The sequence below is a fragment of the Babjeviella inositovora genome (genome assembly GCF_001661335.1).
Source record: "Babjeviella inositovora NRRL Y-12698 unplaced genomic scaffold BABINscaffold_6, whole genome shotgun sequence".
NCBI classification, from domain to species: Eukaryota; Fungi; Ascomycota; class Pichiomycetes; order Serinales; genus Babjeviella; species Babjeviella inositovora.
In genome coordinates, this window is record NW_017566843.1 from 413,484 (window position 1) to 434,603 (window position 21,120).

At 47.2% G+C, this 21,120-nt stretch overlaps 7 protein-coding genes across 7 annotated transcripts; 3 read left to right on the forward strand and 4 right to left on the reverse strand.

Annotated features, from left to right (window-relative positions):
* Positions 1 to 304: 304 nt before the first annotated feature.
* Positions 305 to 1,158, forward strand: BABINDRAFT_176010 (uncharacterized protein; the record flags this gene model as incomplete). Its single annotated transcript, XM_019131005.1, has 1 exon — positions 305 to 1,158. One exon carries the CDS (start codon positions 305 to 307, stop codon positions 839 to 841), a length of 537 nt encoding a protein of 178 aa, XP_018985185.1. The 3' UTR covers positions 842 to 1,158.
* On the reverse strand, positions 1,148 to 2,643 carry BABINDRAFT_161534 (uncharacterized protein). Its single transcript, XM_019128860.1, has 2 exons — positions 2,572 to 2,643; positions 1,148 to 2,528 (listed from the first exon to the last, which is right to left on the reverse strand). The coding sequence occupies exons 1-2, from the start codon at positions 2,590 to 2,592 to the stop codon at positions 1,350 to 1,352; spliced, it is 1,200 nt and encodes a 399-aa protein (XP_018985186.1). The 5' UTR covers positions 2,593 to 2,643; the 3' UTR covers positions 1,148 to 1,349.
* A 390-nt stretch (positions 2,644 to 3,033) lies between these two features.
* BABINDRAFT_13460 (uncharacterized protein) lies at positions 3,034 to 10,620 on the reverse strand (the record flags this gene model as incomplete). Its single annotated transcript, XM_019127084.1, has 4 exons — positions 3,034 to 4,382; positions 5,153 to 5,982; positions 7,416 to 8,631; positions 9,699 to 10,620. The coding sequence occupies 4 exons, from the start codon at positions 10,618 to 10,620 to the stop codon at positions 3,223 to 3,225; spliced, it is 4,128 nt and encodes a 1,375-aa protein (XP_018985187.1). The 3' UTR covers positions 3,034 to 3,222.
* A 987-nt stretch (positions 10,621 to 11,607) lies between these two features.
* On the reverse strand, positions 11,608 to 13,177 carry SNO1 (putative pyridoxal 5'-phosphate synthase). Its single transcript, XM_019128861.1, has 2 exons — positions 12,660 to 13,177; positions 11,608 to 12,594 (listed from the first exon to the last, which is right to left on the reverse strand). The coding sequence occupies exons 1-2, from the start codon at positions 12,835 to 12,837 to the stop codon at positions 12,050 to 12,052; spliced, it is 723 nt and encodes a 240-aa protein (XP_018985188.1). The 5' UTR covers positions 12,838 to 13,177; the 3' UTR covers positions 11,608 to 12,049.
* A 656-nt stretch (positions 13,178 to 13,833) lies between these two features.
* SNZ1 (pyridoxine biosynthesis protein) lies at positions 13,834 to 14,721 on the forward strand (the record flags this gene model as incomplete). Its single annotated transcript, XM_019132725.1, has 1 exon — positions 13,834 to 14,721. The coding sequence occupies one exon, from the start codon at positions 13,834 to 13,836 to the stop codon at positions 14,719 to 14,721; it is 888 nt and encodes a 295-aa protein (XP_018985189.1).
* Positions 14,722 to 16,094: 1,373 nt separating this feature from the next.
* NOP4 (mRNA-binding ribosome biosynthesis protein) lies at positions 16,095 to 18,275 on the forward strand (the record flags this gene model as incomplete). The annotated part of the gene is made up of 1 exon (XM_019131772.1): positions 16,095 to 18,275. The coding sequence occupies one exon, from the start codon at positions 16,095 to 16,097 to the stop codon at positions 18,273 to 18,275; it is 2,181 nt and encodes a 726-aa protein (XP_018985190.1).
* Positions 18,276 to 18,622: 347 nt separating this feature from the next.
* Positions 18,623 to 20,671, reverse strand: BABINDRAFT_36147 (biotin--[acetyl-CoA-carboxylase] ligase; the record flags this gene model as incomplete). The annotated part of the gene is made up of 1 exon (XM_019131756.1): positions 18,623 to 20,671. One exon carries the CDS (start codon positions 20,669 to 20,671, stop codon positions 18,623 to 18,625), a length of 2,049 nt encoding a protein of 682 aa, XP_018985191.1.
* Positions 20,672 to 21,120: the final 449 nt, after the last annotated feature.

Consider the following 21,120-nt stretch of genomic DNA (forward strand, 5'->3'; position numbering starts at 1 on the left):
ATTTTGTCGTCAAAAAGGTAAAATATAGCCTCTTAGAGTAGTGAAGAATTAAAGTTCCATGGTTTGATGGCTATGCTGCATGTTGACTGTGTAGATTCTGAAGTACATAAACACAGCCGGCTAGTTCATTCACTAGGCTATGCACCTACGTCATTGCAGCTAGTACAAGTGCCAATGCCTAAAAAATTCTGGTCGCTCATAGCCTCATGAAAGTCTTGATTCGACAGGCTTCTGAATATATAAAGGACTTGCACACCGACTTTTCCTTCTGAATCACCACTACTCTTACACATAAACACACAACATGTCTGCAAACGATTTCTATAACCAGGGTAATAATTCCCAATACAACGGCCAATACAACAAGCAACTAGGCCAACAAGGCCAACAGCAGCAGGGCGAGAACGGTGAAAGAGGCTTGATGTCTACCCTCGTTGGTGGTGCTGCCGGTGGCTTTGCTGGTAACAAGCTCGGTGGTAACAATCACTCCAAACTTGGTTCCATTGCTGGCGCCCTCGTGGGTGCCATCGGCGCCAACAAAATCTCAGACAAGTTTGAGAACCACCAGCAACAGCAGCAGTACAACAACGGTGGTTATAATAATGGTGGTTACAATAATGGTGGTTACAACAATGGTGGTTACAATAATGGTGGTTATAATAACGGTGGTTATAATGGTGGTTACAATAATAGTGGTTACAACAATGGTGGTTACAATAACGGTGGTTACGGTGATCCTGGTTGCAACCAAGACGGCCACCACGGCGGTCGTCACGGCGGTCGTCACGGTGATCGTCATAGTCACCACCATGACCACCACCGTCACCACCATGGCTGTTAAGAAATAACAATGACTCGAAAGCTCTTTTAACCTCTATACTAGACAATTGTTTTTACCTCTAACTGGCTCTTATGGCAGTGGCTATGCGTTATTCCTCAATGAATAACTCGTAAACTATGTAACTGGGATTAGAGTTGGGCTAATTAAAGACTTCGATTGATGGAGACGGGTACAAACTTAGGCAACCCTTGTCCCATTAGAATTTCATAGACATTACCAAAAGTCCTAAAGTACCCAGGAACGTCTCCGCATCGGAGGTATATCCATCTAATTATTTTACCTACATACGATCTATCAATGCCTATGGCTAGAACAAGTATTCATTCTTGTATTTTATGAATATTGGCGGGACTGCAGGTTCAGATGTGGAACTCCCGCCGTCCACAGAATATATACCACTCTAAAGTTATCCAACCTTTATCACAATAACCATGTCGATCATTTTTGCATAATTGCTGTTTCTTCTAAATCATTCTAAAATCAAAACATTCGGTAAATCCACTGTTTACTACTCCACTCCACTGTCACGCAACAATGGACTGCTCTCGGTGCTTTCGTCTTGCGCGGCCACGCCCTGCTTCAACAACGACGGCAAGAACTGGTCATGAATGACAACCACTTTATTGAAAATCAAGGTGCCGCACACAAGCACCACAAACCCAAAGGCCTGCAACCAGCTCCACTTTTCCCATTTCAATGCGAGCGACACAAGCCACACCAACAAGGTTCTGGAGGTGTCGACGGTGGAGCGGGAAGTGGACGAGACCTTGTGCGTGATGTTGATGCCACAGAAATTAAAGACCGCAATCGAGAGCATGATGAACAAAGAAGAGACGAGAATTGCAGGACTGGCAAACAAGTCCTTGAACGCAAGTACCATGTTCAACGACGACGTAGAGCCATGCTTGGGCTCGTCACCATACGCAAAAACCCAGTGAAGCACACACATTCCAATAAAGGTGATGAGAGCCCCAAAGGCACCCTCGTAGCCCACAATCAAAACTGGCTCAACGGTGTACCGGGACAAGAAGAACTCTTCAACCACAAACTGGGAGGCCGTGAAGATCTCAGCGACTAAAATGAGCACCATCCCAGCCACAAGCTGTGTCAGTGGAGATAAACCCTTGAGAGAAAACTTTCGAAGGCCACCGCTGGCAACCAAGGCCGCCAAGTCATTCAATTCCTTCTTGGGCTCGTTGCTGCTTCCGGCAATCCCTACGATAGCCACCCCCAATACCACAAGAAATAATGCCGTCCACTCGAGTCTGTTAATGCGGGAGCGAAGGAAAACGACAGAAAACAAGGCTACGAAAAGGATGATGGAGCCTCTGGTCATCTGGTAGATAGACACAGGGATCATAGTGAGCCCGACGTTCATCAAGGTGGTCGCTAGGATGTCACAGCAGGCGGGGATCGCCAAGATTGCTGTCTTTACACCAGAGAGGTGTTGGCGGCCACGCGCATTGGTAGGTTGCTCGACCTGGTGGCGGGTGAAGAGCTTGAGCAAGGCGTACGTGAGCAAGCAGAGCACCTCCCCAAGAAACATCTGGAGCGTCTGTAACACCGGCTGGTCAAAGTAGACGGGGTTCTTAGAGTCACAGTGTGCAACACACTGATTGTCCTGGTACTTCGTAAAAAGCGAGTTGGCAGCGCCGGTGGTAACGGTGCCCACCACAAGTAAGATAATCTGAGCGTTAGATGTGAAGACAGACTTCCGGAAGGGTACGTACAACCAATGAATTGTTGGCCATTTTATTAGTCTTAGAGAGACGCTTTTAATACTATTTGGCTGTGTTGGTAGATTCAAGGACTTTAGTGGGGAAGAAGCGGATTGTTTTACAGATAGTCAAAGAAACCTAGCAGGAATCTCTAGACTGCTTGCATTGGGCAAACTAGAGCCGTTCCGCCAGACGGTCATGCGCGTATGCGGAAGTGCGCCGCAGCGATTGCTAAAGCTTGAGAATGTGTCAAACGGGAGGGGTCTTAGACTGAGCCATGAATGAATTGATAGGCGATTCACCGCTAGCTCAAATGAGAAACTTCATATTGAAGTTCTAAACCATCAGTTATTCGAGAGCACGTATGCATTTTAGGATCCCCAATTCCTTTTTATTTGCTTCCGCTCATTCTTTTGGATGAGCTTATAGTCGTTAGTATTGATTTACGGTGCTGTGAAAAGTTTATCACGGAGCGTCACACAGGGCCATGACACGAGTTTCTGTAGCCGTTTTCTCATTTAGTATAATTTAAGCGAAAAACTAACCAAAATCTAGGAACATAATCAAAAGCACTGTATATTGGTAGCTCCTTACATCCGGAGCGGCGTAATAGCCTGTAGTCCCCCATGGTCTCTTTGGTTTTTATCTCTGGGATGCAGCTCTCTAAAACTTCAATTGATGATTTTTCCAGTTGGACCAATTGCCATCCTCCTCGCCCGATAGATCGTAATCAGAGTCAATCTCGTGCGCCTCAGCTTCGTTATCGGAGTCGAGCCAGCTTCTTTTAGTGCCTGTCGATGCCACATGGCTCTTCGTAACATTGGTCCCGGTTGAAGTACTGGACATAGATACGGTGGCCTGGAATTTTTGAAGCATGGCCAAGGTCTGAAGCTCCCGCAATTCTTTGCCATTCGGCTGATTCAACTTGTAGACCGCGAGTTTCTTACCACTGTCGACGTGGCGAACTTTCCTTGTCCCGGGCTGTTTCCCTTCGTCTTTGTTCCTTAGACTTTCCTTAAGTTTTTCGTATTCCTCGTCAAGTGCTTTCAATCTTTTTTCTTGTTTTGACTCTTCACTTTCTTCGTCGACGGGACTGAATTCAAGAACGTTTTTAACATCAGTTTCGGGAGGCGTTGAAGTGGTTGCTTCTATTTTCAGTTCCTCCATCGTCAGTGCTTCAACCTTCACAGTTTCTTTAGACAACCTTTTGTCGTTGAGCAACTCATGGGCTGATCTCATTTTGAACTTTTTGGTTTTTGGTACCTCCTCTTCATCTTCAAATGATATCACAACTTTGGCCTTTCTGGGCTTTTTTCTGGGTACAACCTCAGTTTTCTTCACTACAACCGGAGCGGCTTCCAAGTCTTCAAAATGTTTCACCAATACCTCGCAACTGGTGATCTTGGTGGGATATAATGGCCTTTCGTTCTCGCCTAGCGCTGCCTCTCCCATTTTAGCCACATTGTAAACCGTGTCTCCCATAACCCTCCCAAAGAGGGTGTTCTTGTTGGATAACTCTGGGGTGGCAGACAAGGTGATGAAGAATTTTGCCTGGGTAAGGTTATTCTCGTCGGCATTCACTAGCCCGACCAAGCCTCGTCTGTTAAATCTCAACCGTGAATGGTATTCATTTCTGAAACTAGAAATGGCCAATGCTGATGGAGGCGAGGCACATTGGATGAGAAACCCTGGGACTACTCTATCAAATGTGGTATTGCAATACGCTCCATTGAGGCAGTTCTGGATGAACGTTCGAGTGGTTTGAGGGCATTCTTTGGCCCATAGCTCGATTTCAACCGGGCCCAGAGTGGTATGCAAGACGACTTTAGCGGTAGTTGGAGGTTCAGCAGCGGAACTCATGCTATTGAGGTACCAGGTATAACGTTTGGGTAAGGCTTTGTGAACTAGTCCCTATCCAATGAAACTATTTTGATGCCCAGGGTCCTGGTACGGAAGAAAAAAAGTGAATGCAGGATGTACAAGGCTGGCACCTGTCTGTTTTAAGACATTTTAATTTGATTCTACATCCGAAATTGCTATTTAGCGAGGGCAGAGAAAACATATAAAAGGATTAAACTCTACCTAGTTTCAAAGAGGAGGAAGAAAGATGGTTAACGTCCTCTCTAACTCTTATATAACTTGTCGGGGCTGAAGTGTTTTGTATAGCTAATTCAGAGTCTGGTATAAGGGCTTTCTAATCATACGAGAATTAAAATGATTATAAATCAGTTGACTCCATAATCGTTTTTATTGAATATTTCCAGACAATTTGTATATCAACTATTGACCAATATGGTATCTAGGTGCAAACATCACCTCACCGAGTTGAAAACCTGGCTGGAGAGATAACCCGCAAAATCAACACATGAACATTAATTCGCCTGCTATCCTATGATTATTATTTTTAAAAGTCGATTAGGCCGCAGGGATCAAGTCTGGAAGCCCTGAGCCAGGTTATCCTCCTCGTCAGTACTGTAAACAGCACTTTCACTTTCCCCTCTGCAAAGAGTCACCTGTGACAGCATGGAAGAATTCAATACCAGAAGTCTGTTAAGTAACGGTTCTTCATTGCAGTACCTTTGTTTGCATCTACTACACGGCTTGAAGAAAGTCAAGTCAAGTCCCGTGTTACCCCCTCTGATGACCTCGGTGGTGATTTGTAATGGTGTCGGGGAGATGCTATCCTTTGTCTCGTCAGAACTACTAACAACCGGCTTCTCGAAGATACGATTGTGGAAAACAATCTTCACTGTCTGAAACAAGTAATACTTTCTGCCAATCCTTGCAAACTGCAAGTTGACAACCGAAACAAGGTGTGTTTTGTCCTCGTTAGACGTATTTGTCCTTGCTGTTTTCACATACCTGAGCCAGGTTTTCTCTCCATGCTGTAAGGTCAAGTCGTAGTCGATCAAGTGGAAACTACATGCCGTGCGCTCTTGGTTAAAGATCACAAACTGCAACTTCCCACATTTCGGAATGTTATACCCGGGAAATTTTTCGATAATCTCGGTGATGGCACTGTTTGGAGCTGCTTCTAAGCCTGTTTTCCTGAGCTTCAGCTCCTGGCGCTCCACAAAATAGCTCTCAAGTGAAACCTCTCCGACGTAAGGCGAATCCTGGATCAACTGCATCGGAATTGGGGTAGTCGCGGTGTCCAAGAACGTGCTATTGGAGTTTTCCCATTTGTAAAACACAGCCTCAAACGGAACCGTAATCTGCTTTTGTTTTTCAAACTTCTTGTACCTTTTATCCTGGACGGTGATTCCGATTTTAACTGTGAAGTGCAAGGGCGTGGAAGGGACGCCGGACATCCTACCACTCAATAGTGACTCCTGGAAAGATCCAACAAGCGAGTTGGAGGACCGCCGACGGGTTCTGGGTATAGGACTGGCCCCCGACTGAAATAGGATAGGATGGCCAGATCTCGGGGATGTGGGGGGTGTGGGCAGTCTCTGGCTAAATGGCTGGCGAAGATGTGCGGGAGACATGTATAACCCTGAGGTTTCGAGTTTTTTGGAGCATGGTTCTTCGTACTTGGGAGTAGAATATTGGCAGCGATAGCATGGCTTGCTTTTCAGTCTGTTTCCATGGGTTTGTTCTGATAGGTAAAGCTCTGACGAATCGATTGATGCTGATAGAGAAGACCGTCTCCGGGGTGTGTAGTTTTCGTTTCTGGATATGGTCATAGTGTCGTGCAACTCTCTTGATAACTTCTTATGTTAAGATCCGTGGATTTTTTTAAATCATGCACTTTTTATTCCCGAATGACCTGTACCACCGGACCGTTTCCTAACAGAATCAGACAATACTTGAAAAAAATGCTGTACCGCAATTCCGATGCATGAAGAGTCATGTGCATGTTATCGCTGGTCATCCATACCGGATACGACACAAACGATGTAGTCACATGTTAAATGCCTCATAATGGAAAGCGACATTATTTCCGCGGCAGCGAATCTGCCACAGTACGTAAGCTTAACTGACATCAAAAAGAAATGTGGGGGTAGCTGAGATAAGTCAGGCCAAGCGGACTTAACCCTTCAATCTTGGTTGCATATAAATGGTATAGATGTGGTAATGCGATGGAAAATAAAATCCAGGCTAACTGCACCGAACCAGTATGTTCCGACCCTTGGATAGATGGCTCCAGAGTTTGCGCTGCGTAATATTTCTTTATAATATTGAACCTCGCTTACATCCACAAAATACTGGGCCTGGAGTGAGACCTAGTAAGGGCTTACAGGAATGACAATGATCTAGAGGCATGGATCGCATATGTATTGAATGTGGCAAGTACAGCTACAAAGACTCCAAATCGGAGATGGTGCTCCATAATTGGTACTCAAACATTCATCCTGCCTAGACTTTACTGGGCGCTGAGAAGCTTATAACGGAATTCTGGCACAATCAGGCTTTGGCCTTCCTGAAGATTGACTGAAAGGTAGGCACTAAGTGTGTTGGTGATGAATATCTATCACACAGATAATAACCGGAAGTTTGGTCATGGATAATCCAGATCAACATTCCCCCGTTGTTGGACAGATAAATTCACTGCCCGTAAAATCCTGCTTGTATTAGTGTGGACACTGTTTAAGTTTCAGTCCACCTTACCCGTGGTATCTGTACTCAACCTGCTTATATACTTATTCATGAATCAGAACTTTACATCATAACTATGCTTGTCTCCGGAATAGTACGTTCTATTCTGTCATTTAACTAACGCAGACCTGAACCAAGAGCTTGTCTAGTAAAACAACTCGGTCATGGAATTTTTTATGCGGAGTTTGGCAGTGCAGTTATCTGCGACACATACCGCTGGATAGCTAAAACAGAGGTTCTCAACACGTGGAATTAACTCTTCCAGAGGTTCAGATAACTTCTTCTTTTTGCTCTTTGTCGCATGCCAGCCCCACTCCTTCTCCTTCTCCTTCCTCGCCTTCCAGTTCCCGATGTTCTTATAGCACCGACCGCAGTACACATGGCCACACTTGGACGCAAACACCCGCTTCGACAACTCGCGGTCCACCTCAGATACGCTCTGTAGCGCCTGGAACGGTGCCTGAGCAGAGTTCTCGGCCTGAAGTCGCAGCAACGAATCATCCTCTCTTGAGGCCCCACTAAACTCTTCAGGGATCCCAGAGCCTATTTCAGTGCCACAGAGGGTACAAATTGGCGTTTTATCGGGCTTCAAACTGTTGCTATATCCCTCCGGAGGGTTGAGAAACTTCTCCTCGAGCCCCGTTCTAACCTTCTTGCCCACCTTTGCCTTGTGGTCCACTCTACCCTGGTTTGCGCGTGCCTCCTCTCTCTCAATCATGCGAAACACGTTCTCGGGTATGGCATCGTCAGTTTGGTGGGCCCCGGCCCAAAAGGCATGAGGGGCACCAAACATCGCCGGAAGGTTAAAGGAGTCAGCGCCAACCTGAAACACCCGACGTCGGAGTACAGACCACTCCGGTTCCTCTCTGTTGACGCGATAGTTCATCCCGAGAAGGTGCATGTTTCGGAACAAGTTGGACTCTTCGTGGATACGGCGACTTCGCCTGGTACGCGGCGGCCGCAGCCCCTCTTCTGGTATAAAAAGCGGCACCACTGGCCTGTGGCGGCCTAACACTCCCCTGCGGATCTGGTTCTGTCTGGCGTGTCGTCTGCGCTGGCTCTCACGCTCCCGTTCTTCCCGACTCAAGATGGTGGTAGTTACCGGAAAGCGAGTACGGCCAAAGGAGCGCGTTCGAACACGATTTTCTGCAAACTCCTGGCTGATGGGAATGTGGTCGTTGTGGGAGGGATATACAAGGGAGTGATCCTCCTCGGCAGGCTCTCTCGCTAATTCAGCTTCCCTGGCCGCCAGCTCCTGTTGTCTTAAGCGCTGCTGCTCCGCGCGAAACTGAAACTGACCATCTGGGGATAGTTCACCCTCTCTGACCACCACTACATCATCATCTGAGTCGTCTGATATGGCAATAGGCACGGTGTGGGTGCTGGTGATCATCAACGATCTCCGCCGCGCAGGACGACTGGAAATCTCCACGAGCTCCACTTCTGCTCCATCGCTTTCATCCGAGAGAATTTCTATGACGTTATCGGGGGGTATGGTGAGTGGCGGTGTTCTTGCCACTGGAGTGCTCCTTTCTGGTAAATGTTCCGGTATCACTGGAGGGACCGTATCTAGGCTCTGGTGGGTTTCTAGGCTCTGTTGAGTATCTAGGCTCTGTTGAGTATCTAGGCTCTGTTGATTATCTGTATCTCTTGCCTTGTCATGGTCGGTAGGGTTCATTGCTGTGAGTTCTGCTTCACCTTGCAATCGTGTTCTTCGATTCGTTTCGTCTATGAGGGACATGGTGCCATCAATCTGTGTAGGGCCCTATATAAACGAGGTGGCAAAGAGAAGAGGGATGTAAAATAGTGGTTCTTGTTATGTGATACACTGATAGGTTGGAACCCAGCTAAAACACTAAACGTGGCCTGTTTGGCTATCTTTGTACCTGTCACACATGCCATCTTTCGGGGTGTTTGCCTCAGATTCCGGTTTGGGGTGTATGACATCACATGTATTTTGGGCATGCACGACTATGACAATGGGGTATGATCTGGACCGCAGATCAATGAAAGAAGCTAGGTTCTCTCAGAAAATAATTTCTGATTCGGGAATGCACTAATGAATAAACCTATATCTCATTAGGGCTCTAAGATACAGTAGGAGTATAACTTTACCGTCCGTAGGGGTCTATTATAAATTTGGGGTGGGTCCCGACCGTCTGTCTCTCACCAGAACCAGATGTGCCTAGGTTAATCCTGATGCATCTGCATCATTTCTAATTATAGTACTCACTTGCAGACTCGAAATACAAACTTTTGGATAAATTTTATGGAAAAGACGAATTTCATCCACTATTTTAGTAATGCCGGTGCTCTTCCAGTGCTTTGTTCCCTACAGGCAGACCGGGGCCTGCGTTCCCAGTAGTCTCTACAGCTCTTGGAAATAATCGTTCTCGGTGTGCAGTACAAGGTCTCTTGGATAGAATAACAGATGTATGGAACAGAAATATGATACATAATGCATATAGTATACACGTATATGGATTAGGGAAAGTGAAAGAAAATGCGAAAGAGATATATAAGCTAGATAACTTAGATACCAGATCTCATGTAACGACCAATAACAATACAATGGTCTCTCTCATATGGTTCCAAGGTCAATTGCTCCATTGGCTTGATACGTTCTTCACGCAACTTCTGGACTTCTCTGGCGAAAACGGTCTCGGCATCGACAGTAGAGTCAATACAGTTGGCCTTGATGGAGATAACAACACCACCCTGGTCCTTCAAGAACAAGTGAGAGTTCAAGGCAATGATACGGGCCTGATCTGGCTGGGCAACATCGGCAAAGACGGCATCAACCATACCAACCAACATTCTGTACTTCTGTGGGTGACGGGCATCCTCAACGATTGGAATCACATTTGGTCTCTTCTTGGCCATACCGATCAATTCTCTACCCGGTCTGTGAGAGAATTCGACGGCGTAGACCAAACCTTCTGGCCCGACAAGATCAGCAACGTGGGAGACGGAGGTACCGGAAGCGGCACCCAAGTACAAGACCTTCTTACCAGGGGCAATGAAGAGCTCGTCCAAACCACCCATGATACCAGCAGCCAACTTGGATCTGAAAGGATTCCAGACACGGTATTCGACCTTGGTTGGTGGGACACCTTCTTCAGTAGATGGCTCTTCGATAGAGATTCTCTTTTCACCATAAACGGACTCACCTGGGGCAATGTTCTTGGTGACTAACAAATCTTCTTTACCTCTGGCAATGAAGACACCGGCATGTCTGTGTGGTTCAATGACAACCTTGGCACCACCACGGGCACCACCACGGGCACCACCTCTGGCACCACCACGGCCACCGAAGCCACCACGGGAACCACCACGGTCACCACCGAAGCCACCACGGGAACCACCACGGCCACCACGGGAACCGCCACGGTCACCACCGAAGCCACCACGGCCACCGAAACCGCCACGGGCACCGCCACGACTACCTGGAGTAAAAGCCATCTTTAAGAATATAGATTTGGATTAAGAATGGAAATGTACAATTGAGGAAATTGTACGTTTATTGATAAAACAAGTTATTGGAGAAACAAGAACAGAGAAAACTATGTCAAGAAATAGAAATGTCTTTATACAAAGGAAATTTTCTCGCTGCATGGCTCAGCAAGGCGAAAAAAAAAAAAAAAGTTTTCGCACAGGTTACCCTGCGCGATCTGGTCAGGGCTGCCTAACCTAAATTTAAGAAAGAGCTCAACGTTTTGGATTAATACTGGCGAGATACGAATATAAAACGTAGATTTTGGAGTATTGTAAGATATAATGGGATTTAGTATTTTTATTTATGTGTATGGTGGCTATCTTTGAATGATTTAGAGTATCATAGGCGGAAAAAAGGGTGAAAAAATCATAGTTATAATTGTTTTTATCTCGTTGGGGGTCTAAACAGGTGATTCAGAGTGAAAAATGAAATTTAAAAAAAGTCTCACTACTTAATTCCGGTGTTTACTAACTGATCCAATTGAAACAAATACGTAGAGTCTCTCAATATTTGGAATTATTGAGGTAAACTAATCATAAAATCTGGGGTCAAGCGATGAGCTTGGTGCGGCTCATGTATGCTCTCCAATTCACACTCCCAATATGTCTCTCCAAGACGAAATTTTGTATGGGCAACGGCAAAATTGCTTTTGCGTTCCTCTGGATAAAGATACAAAATAGCTTGCCTTGCTGGTTTCTCGGCAGCCTGAGGTGTAAAACGGCATTTTAAAAGTATTATATATGTATTTTTTATATGCGGTATAGGGTATTTATTTTATTCGAAGAAACTGAGTCATCTAAAGCGTCAAGTATGCGAAACTAAGTGAAAAATAGTAATTATCTCATTGCATGTAAGCTAAATGGGTATTCTTGACATAGTTATAGATTATCTGCTACAATTTTTACTCAAAATAACTAGTTTATAACTAGAAATTGTATATTTATACCAGCATGGTTAACAATATTTGGAACCAGAGAGTAAAATATGCTTCCAAATCTGGGGTCAACCGATGAGCTTCGTGCGGCTCATGTACTTTTGTAAAAACTTTACATGCTCGGAAATCCCCGGTGAAATGGTCATTTCGGCATTGAATCGCGCAAAGCTCAAAATTTAAGCGCAAAAACATTCAGGAGGCTACGGGTAACGTGGTGGTCCGATATTATACAGTATCAGATACTGACAACCAGTCTGGTACAGGTTTAAATAGTATACTGTTACACCCAAATACCATCCAAAAACTCTCTGCACTGATCGTAGAAACCCGGTGGGTCCGATTACCACTGTTCGAGGACCTCTGGTTCTATATTCAGATTTCGGAACCACAAAGAATCAAGATAGGCCTCATATAAATGTCATGTTAATGATATTTCTATGTTTATTAGGCGATTATCTGGTCTAATAGGATTTCCCCAACACAAACTCATCCACAAACCATTTGTGAAATCTTGAATCGGCTGATAACTCAGGGTGAAAAGACGTCCCCAATTTGTTTCCCTGTCTGACAGCCACGATAAACCCGTTTCTATCCTCGAGCAGCTTTAACACTTGCACCTTGTGGGGATTGCAATACGTGTTTTTAGAGTAAATAATACTGGCCTCGGTATCCCTTTTGTGGATGGCACCGGGTGGGTCTAAAAGCTTACTGACAACAGGTGCTCTGATGAAGGTAGTTGGAAACATATTCACGCCGTCAATAAAGTCTGAAAAGTCCAAGTCAGCGATAAACGAATCCATCTGTCTGCCGAACGCGTTTCTGGTAACCTCAATGTCCATACCTCCAAGGAAATGCTGGCCCTCCTTCCCGTTCACGCACTGCTTGGCCAAAAAGATCAAGCCAGCGCAGGTGCCCCAGACTGGCTTCTCAAGGTTAATGAAGTCCATTAACGGGGATAACATCCCTGTCCTCTCTGCAATTAGCGACATCGCAGTGCTTTCTCCGCCTACAGTATTTGAACGTTAGTATGTTGCTCGGGTATTGGCCTTGATTTGTCACGGAGGTACATACCTGGGATGATAAGGGCATCACATGTAGCCAATTCTTCAGGCGTTTTCACCTGAGGGAAAGAGAAGTGGTATTCTTCATACTGGCCATTCTTGATTGCGTTCGCAAGGTGGCGGATATGTTCGACAAAGGCACCTTGAAGAGCCAATACTCCGATAGTGATATGCTTCAATTCTGTCATTTCTTGCGTTTATTGTGCGTATATCGAGATAATGAAACTGGAAAGAGATAAGTATCACTGAGTGAGATTAAAGAGTTGAGTATCACTGGGTGAGATTGGAAAGAGTTAAGTGTGGCCGAGCCATCCTGGGGTATCGGTGAGATTGAAATGCCAGGCTTCAAGTGTGGGCGATAGCGCCCGATATTTTACGAGCACATGCTTCACCGATCCAGGGAAGCACGTCAGTCACCGTCAGGTGAGTCAGAGATATCTACAAGCTTTTGATTGGAATATGTCATCTCCTGTTCCTTCCCCTCCTCTGGTATCAAAATTTTGTCGAAGAACGGCACTTGCCCCCGAGTATGTCTTATCTAACCGAAAATTATACGGGTCAAAATGCCCTCTTTGGACTTAGATTGGTCTCGTCACGCGCATTTGCGGTAGACGAGGCTATAAATTCAGAGTCAAACTGATTTTGTTATGAGCGAGCAGGACCGAGTCAGCTTGCCTGCACTGTCAAGTCACCTTATGTACGTATGTGCCGGATTTTTAAGTCTCATCCCCCCGTAGATCTTTAACAAGCGGTAAGACATTGCGTCACCGCTGTCCTGCACTTGGAGATTTATCCCCCGGACTTCCCCTCTAAGCGTATATTCTCTGCGGGAATTCTTGCAACACTTTCCAGGTCAGTGACTCGGCGAGGAAACTGACTCTTCCTCTCGTGTATTCTTGGCGAGCACTTACTGACCAATACATTTTAGGGTTATCTAGCCGCTAGCGGGTTCCTCGGGTGGAACAGGGATGACGTGTCGATCAATCTCCACCCAACAGCAGCGCCAAGGTTCTTTCGCCTTTTCTTTCCATCCGAAAGTCGTTCATCGGCGAAATTTGGATAACCATCCACCTTAATTGCTTCAATTACATAAAAGGGACACGCTCCCACAAATGTAGAAAGATTTCAAGTCTCTTAATACAATTAATTTGAATATCTCAACCTCTGCACATAATCTTTTCACAATGTCCCAAAACACTTTCCAAATCAAAGCCGGCTTAGCCCAGATGCTCAAGGGTGGTGTCATCATGGATGTCGTTAACGCCGAACAAGCCAAGATCGCTGAACAAGCTGGTGCTTGTGCCGTGATGGCCTTGGAGAGAATCCCAGCTGATATGAGAAACTCCGGCCAGGTCTGCCGCATGTCCGACCCACAAATGATCAAGGAGATCATGGCCACTGTGTCCATCCCGGTGATGGCTAAGTGCAGAATTGGTCACTTCGTCGAGGCCCAGGTCTTGGAGGCCTTGGAGATTGATTACATTGACGAGTCTGAGGTCTTGACCCAGGCTGACAGACTGCACCACATCAAGAAGGACGTCTTCAAGGTTCCATTCGTCTGCGGGGCGAGAAACTTGGGCGAAGCCTTGAGAAGAATCGCAGAAGGGGCTGCTATGTTGAGAACCAAGGGTGAGGCTGGTACCGGTGACATCTCTGAAGCTGTCAACCACATCAACTTGATCCAGGGCCAGATTGCCCACGCCTTGGCTTTGACTACTGACGAAGAAGTCGAGGCTTACGCCAAGGAATTGAATGTCTCGTTGGTCTTGTTGAAGCAATTGATTGCTGACAAGGGTAAGTTCCCAGTTGTCAATTTTGCTGCTGGTGGTGTTGCCACTCCATCGGACGCGGCTTTGTGTATGCAAATGGGCTGCGATGGTGTCTTTGTCGGTTCTGGTATCTTCAAGTCCAAGAACCCAGCGAAGTTGGCCAAGGCTATTGTCAACGCTGTAACCCACTACAACGATCCAGTGAAGTTATTGGAGTACTCCACTGACTTGGGCGAATTGATGTTTGGTGTCAGCGTCGCCGAGTTGAAGCCAGAGCAGATGTTGTCCACCAGAGGTTACTAGTTACAATCACCTAGAGTTTATATATGCGTATACGATTACAGATATTGTTTTTTTTTTTTGTTAATAAACCCAATTTTTAATTGTGACATGAAACAAAGCGGTGTGCATAATAGTGGTATAATCGGACTAACATGATAGTTTCTATACAAGCATGTGGCAAGAGTAAAAGTATCTACTTATATAGGCCGGGGTGGGTGAAGTGAGTTTGACAGCATGCCGATAACACGAGAGTATTTATTCACACTGAAAACACAGTACTCGCCGATAATCAGCGACATAAATACAAATAGCGCATTTTTTAGTTTCCCGCTTATTTAGCTCTCTGTGCAAAGCTCTTTTTCAAATCGTCACTCGCAACGTCAATAGGCCTTTCCCCGTCGGTATTCACCGCCTCGGTATCGGCGCCCAACTTCACAAGGAGCCGCGCCACATCAGCATGGCCTTCCGCCAAAGCATAGTGCAACGGGGTCCAGCCGTACACGTCCTTGGAGCTCACATTGGCCTTACCCGTTTCCACTATAAGCTGTACGATCTGGACATTGTCAGTGGAAGCGGCTCTGTGCAACGGATACTGACCCCGCTTATCCTTCAAGCGACTGCTAGCACCGGCTCGGATCAACTCCTCGACTACATCCACGTACGCCTTCGCTACGGCGAGATGCAACGCAGTGGTGCCTGTATTGGTAGCCAAATTCACATCCGGCGCTGGCTTGTGCGTCAACAACTGCAAGAGGATATCTAAATTGCCCACCGAAGCAGCGATATGCAAGGGGGTCCAGTCTGAATCGTCAGTAAGCTCGTCAATCTCGATCTCAAACCGCTTATGAGTCTTGCCAGAGCTCTCAACAGAGCCGGATAGCCCCGCCATCGAGATATCAAACGGGTTCAACAACAAGGAAACAATTTCTTCATGGGAGCGCGAAACCGCCCAGTGGAGTGCACTTCTTCCGTCCAAATCACGCTGCAACACTAACTTGGGGTTCTCTGCCAAGAGGCTCCGCACAAGCAACACCTGGTTCGCCTTGGCAGCCTCGTGCAAGGGATAATCTGGGGTCTGGGTTTCTGACATTGGAAATTGCTTTATGTAATGTATGGTAATACACAGTTTAAAGCGTTTTTCAGTAACAATAACACGCTGATAAGGGGGGATTAACCAATAGGATATATTGAGCAATCAGCCCATTCCGGTTGCCTCCGCTTCTCTTGACCCTGGAATGTCGCGGCGTGCGGCTTGCTCATCGCGCCGGGTAACCTCTTTTATTAGATAGCAAAAAGTATTTTCGCTCCGTGCAGGAGTGAAAAATTGTGCATGTGCCTTAAAAAGTTTCCAGAAAACTCTATAGATCAGATTACTTCCTGCCATCCACAATTAAATGAGCGACACCGAAATCAAGCAAGAAATCGAGCAGGAGGTTGCCATCCCTACGCGTGACACCAGAAAGCCATCTACCAAGAGCGATGATGGGTTGGACAGAAAGACGTTGTTCGTGCGGTCTGTGCCGTTCGAGACCACTTCAGAGGAGCTTTCCAGTTTCTTCTCGCTGTTCTGTCCGGTTAAGCACGCAGTGATCGTCAAAGATGAGGCGCAAAAGTCTAGAGGGTTTGGTTTCGTCAGTTTTGGTGAGGAGGAGGACACTTTGATCGCGTTGACCGAGGCAAAGAAGAACAAGTTCAAGGGCAGAATGTTGCGTGTGGACGTGGCCAAGAGAAGAGACCGTAAGGCCGCTACGGACCCAGAGGCTGTGAAGCCAGCCAAGGAGGTTGTGGAAAAGAGAAAAGCCCGGTTAATCATCAGAAACTTGCCATGGTCTGTGCGTTCGCCAGACGACTTGAAGAAGATTTTCGGCAGATACGGTGCTGTTGCCGATGCGTACATTCCGAGAAAGGACGGGGGAAAGATGAGTGGGTTTGGTTTCGTGACGATGAAGAAGGACGTTGCTGCCGAGAGGGCCATCAAGGAGTCTGTGGGATTGAAGATTGCCGGTAGAGAGGTTGCTGTCGATTTTGCCATTGAAAAGTCCAAGTGGGAGACCGCCATTCAGGAGGGCAAGGTTGCCGTTCCAGAGATTGAATCCGAGGAAGAAGAAGAGTCTGAAGCGTCTGACGATGAAGACACTGAAGGGAACTCTGACGAAGACACTTCGGACATGGAAGATTTGGACAAGTTGAATGATATCGAAAACCAGGATGAGGATGTGGAGGAACAACCAGAGCCAGCCAAACCAAAGGAAAACAGACAGGAAGCGTGGTCAATCTTTGTCCGTAACGTGCCATACGACGCCACCCTGGAGAGTTTGGTCGAACACTTTGAGAAGTTTGGTACCGTCAAGTACGCACTTCCAGTCATGGACAGAGAAACCGGGTTGGCCAAGGGCACTGCCTTTGTAGCTTTCAAGGATGAGGATGCCTTCGTAAACTGTCTTGAGAACGCGCCAGCCGGTGCCTCGACCTCGATGTTGATTGCAGATGACGTTTCTCCATTGTATGTCTACGAGGGGCGTATTCTCTCGATAACCTCTACTGTTGATAGAGACTCCGCCTCCCGATTGACACTCAAGAATACCGACAAGAGAAAGGAGTTATTGGGTAAAGCGCCAGGCGCCAAGGACAGGCGTAACTTGTTCTTGTTGAACGAGGGTCGTATTACCGAGAATTCCAAGTTGGCGGAATTGATCTCCGCCACGGACTTGGGTCTTAGAGAAAAGTCCTACAACATGAGAGTGCAGCAGTTGAACAAAAACAACACACTCCACTTATCGTTGACCAGATTGGCCATTAGAAACTTGCCAAGAGCGATGAACAACAGATCCTTGAAGGCGTTGGGGCGCAAGGCGGTGGTCGAGTTCGCTAAGGAGGTCAGAGAGGGCGTCAGACAGACATTGTCCAAGGAGGAAGTCATCCGCTCCACTAAGGCGAAGTACGAGTTCGACGGTACCGATTTCAACCCTAAGAAGCTCACCGAGGCCCAGGCGAAAAAGTCCAAAAAGATGGGTGTGGTGAAACAGGCGGTGGTGATCATGGAAATTAAGGGCTCCGGTGAGGCCGGAAGATCCAGAGGGTACGGTTTCATCGAGTTCAGAGACCATAAGGCCGCATTGATGGGTCTTAGATGGTTGAACGCCCACGAGGTGTCTGCTGAGGAGATTTTGGAGGGCATGTCCGAGGAGGAAACCAAGCTTGCTCAGTTGGAGGGTGTCTCCAAGAGAAGATTAATCGCGGAATTCGCGGTGGAAAATTCCCAAGTCATTAAGAGAAGAAGGGAAAAGGTCTACACGTCTCGTAACACTGGTGCCGCTGGTGCAGAGGCCAAGAGAAAGCGTGAGGAGAGCGAGGGCCAGCATCAGGGCAGAGTCGGGTCCGACAAGAAGTTCAAGAAAGACGACAACAGAGGCAAGAAGACCGGGAAGCACAACAACAAGAGAGGAAACATGAACAAGGGTGCGCCAAAGGGTGCCAGACCAGCCAAGCCAGAGAGTGCCAAGACGGGCATCTCCGAGGAGCAGAAGAAACTCATCGGAATTAAGCGTAAGAGAAAGCAGCAGAAGGGGAAATAAGTCTGAATTCTTGCATTTTCGCCGGACTGGTCGTGTATAATAATAAATTCATCAAATTAAGCGTATGACGGATGTAAAAGACAACTTCGAGGTTTGCCCAGGATGATGTTTCCCCTTGTTAAAGACTGTCGTGGCGACTACCTCGTATTTGTCATCAGATTTGAGCTTCCAACTTAGAACCAAATATATCAACAGTTATAGTTAATGCTTGAAGACAATTTTATTCATCTTCCTGACTGTTTACACCCCCCTCATATTTGTTACTGAAGAAAATCACAATCTCATAGCCGAACTATAATATCCACACTATAAAATTTGAACAGTATTAATATATACAGAACCCCATTCTAACGGTTCTTCTTTGAAATGAGCCCGCGGAACATGTCGAACGAATTTCCATCCGGCTGCAACTCGAACCGCACACCCGTCGCACGGCCTTCCTCGTCCACCTCCTCCGCAAGCAACATGCCCCAGTCGGAACTAATACCAGTAATACGTGCACGCGCACGATGCTCCTCCAAGTTCACCACGTGCCCAGAGTGCAACCACCGCTGGTAGTACAAGTCCAAGAAGGGACGGAACCCGAAGCGCAAAAACTCGCGGTACATCGTCTCAAACTGGAACATGTACCCAGCAAGCAACCTTTCCATTCCGTAGGGTGGTAACGGCAGTTCCCCACGAGCTATCCGTACGGAATTCAACGCATCAAGCACGATGTTGAGCGATGTTGTAGGCGCTGCATTCGCAACGTTGATCCCACAGCCAACTACAAGCGTGTAATCGGTTCCGATGACGTTGGCGTTGACCATTGTGCCGCAGATCTTGGCATAGGGGTCTCCAGAGTCGAGGGAAACGGTTTTGCCGACAAACTCAGGCTTGAGGATGTAAACGTCGTTGGGCCATTTGATACGTATGGGCATTTCCGCGTATCCAGTGGAGGGACCGTCGCCCGCGTAGTTCCGCACCGCCTCCACCATTGCAAGTGACGAAACATACTGAATAAACACGACCGGCGACGTCTTAGCCCCCGACAACGGAATTCTAACCACAACCGAACTAGCCAACACCCCCGGAGGGTTAACCCAGACGTTTCCCCCTCTCCCACGCCCTGAAACCTGGGTCGTGCCCGTGATGGTAAACCCATCTGGAAAGAGCTTCAAGAGGTTAAAGTTTTTGTCGAGCATCGTACTGGTGGAAGTAAGCACTTCTCCGTACATAAGCGTCGAGCCAAAGTCACCAACAGAGCCAAATTTCTCCCAGTGGTGGAGCAAGTGCGAGTAATAGGCTTCGAGATTGAAGAAAGGCGTGGATTTGTAGCCTGGAAGGGCGTTTTTGTACACCTGGACCTCTTTAATCGCGGTGTCGGGGTCCTCGTATTCATCTTGTTTGGCAATTTGGGTGAAGGACTCGGAATAGTGAAAACGGAAGGTGTCGTTGGTGCCGAGCACAATTCCGTCGTCCATGCCCACTTCCTCGCGGATTCCATGAAGGAATTTTACCAAAACAGCAGGCTTCGCAGAGGTGAGAAAAAGGGGGGTGAGACGGGGAATGGGGGTGACAGAGTCGTTTACCTTAAGACCGAGCTTTTGGAGGCAGGCATTAAGGAAGAGAGAGTAATTCGACTCGCCCAAGCGAGTTGAAATGCTCGCCAATCGGCACACAGACTCGCGCAGGCAAGCCAGGTCCACCCCACCGTCACTCGACTCACCCTTCATCAACTCCGGAATAAACTCTGGGTGGGAGCCGGTCAACAACGCCAACCCACTGCCCACTTTGCAGAGCACCACCGCTGCCTGGCATGCTCTTGCCGCCGGGCCATCCGAGCTCGCAACGTCCAACTCCTCCGCATACTCAGCGAGTATATCTACCGAATCATACTTATCCGCATCCACAAAGACACCACCACCGTTGTAATAGTTCACACAGTTCTCAACCACCTCAGGAAACGCGGCCTGGTTGACGACCAACTCGGCGGCCCTGGCGCCGCTCTCCGACGCGTAGACAAAGCCCTTGAAGGCAGCACCGCGACAGGTTCCTGGGAAGAAGCCTAACTCGCGAGGCCCACTAACTTCCATCAGGAGGTTACCCACCTCAAACTCGCAGCGCGCCGATCCGAAGTATCCACCAGCACAGAAACCTGCGAAAAGCCCGCCCTGGCGCACATACTTTTTGATTCGCATGGTGCCCGCGCCGTTGAACTCACGGCAGAACGGGAGGTCTGCCCCGCCAGGAAACACCAATAACGCGGTCTTCGCCTCCCAGGGCTCCTTGGTGAGGATTGCAGAGGTGACGCTGATTACCGCATAGTGTGGCGAGAGATGGCGCCTGAGAGACTCCAAGCAGTGTTTGACCGAGTCGGTCGTGGTGCCGGGGCCGGAATAAACGAGTACGTTCATTTTGTCTGAATAGTGATGGATGGTTCGTTTTGGATGGATAAAGGAGATTTTAGCCGCCCATCTAAACATTAATAGAGAAGGAAGGCAGAGGGAGGAGGAGCTGGGGGGTATGGATGATGCACGATTACGAGTCATTGAAAACCGAGAGCAAGTATGCCGGATGTGACTCGAGCTTAATCACCTACCGTTAAGTGTCTAGTTATTTATTTTCATCTTTTTATTCAGTTTCATCATGGTAAAATTTATCTCCATTCATTCAACTCCGTTCTCCCTTTTCACCATATAGCCAATTCAAACAAAGTCGGATTTTTTTGTAAATATGAATATATATATATATGCTTATATAGAAGTAAAATTTGAGCACAAATCAGGTTTACTTGTAACTATAAAATAGTATACCCGCTATATCTCCTTTAACCACTTACCTCATACTTTCTCATACCTGTATT

What these genes read in the sequence shown, in the direction of transcription:
- BABINDRAFT_161534 (XM_019128860.1), bottom strand. Translation starts at nt 2,592, where the DNA reads ATGGCCAACAATTCATTGGTT. An exon ending in TGGCCAACAATTCATTGGTT is followed by an intron (nt 2,529 to 2,571) that starts GTACGTACCCTT and finishes TCTAACGCTCAG; the next exon opens with ATTATCTTACTTGTGGTGGG.
- SNO1 (XM_019128861.1), bottom strand. Translation starts at nt 12,837, where the DNA reads ATGACAGAATTGAAGCATATCACTATCGGAGTATTGGCTCTTCAAGGT. An exon ending in TGATGCCCTTATCATCCCAG is followed by an intron (nt 12,595 to 12,659) that starts GTATGTACCTCC and finishes CAAATACTGTAG; the next exon opens with GCGGAGAAAGCACTGCGATG.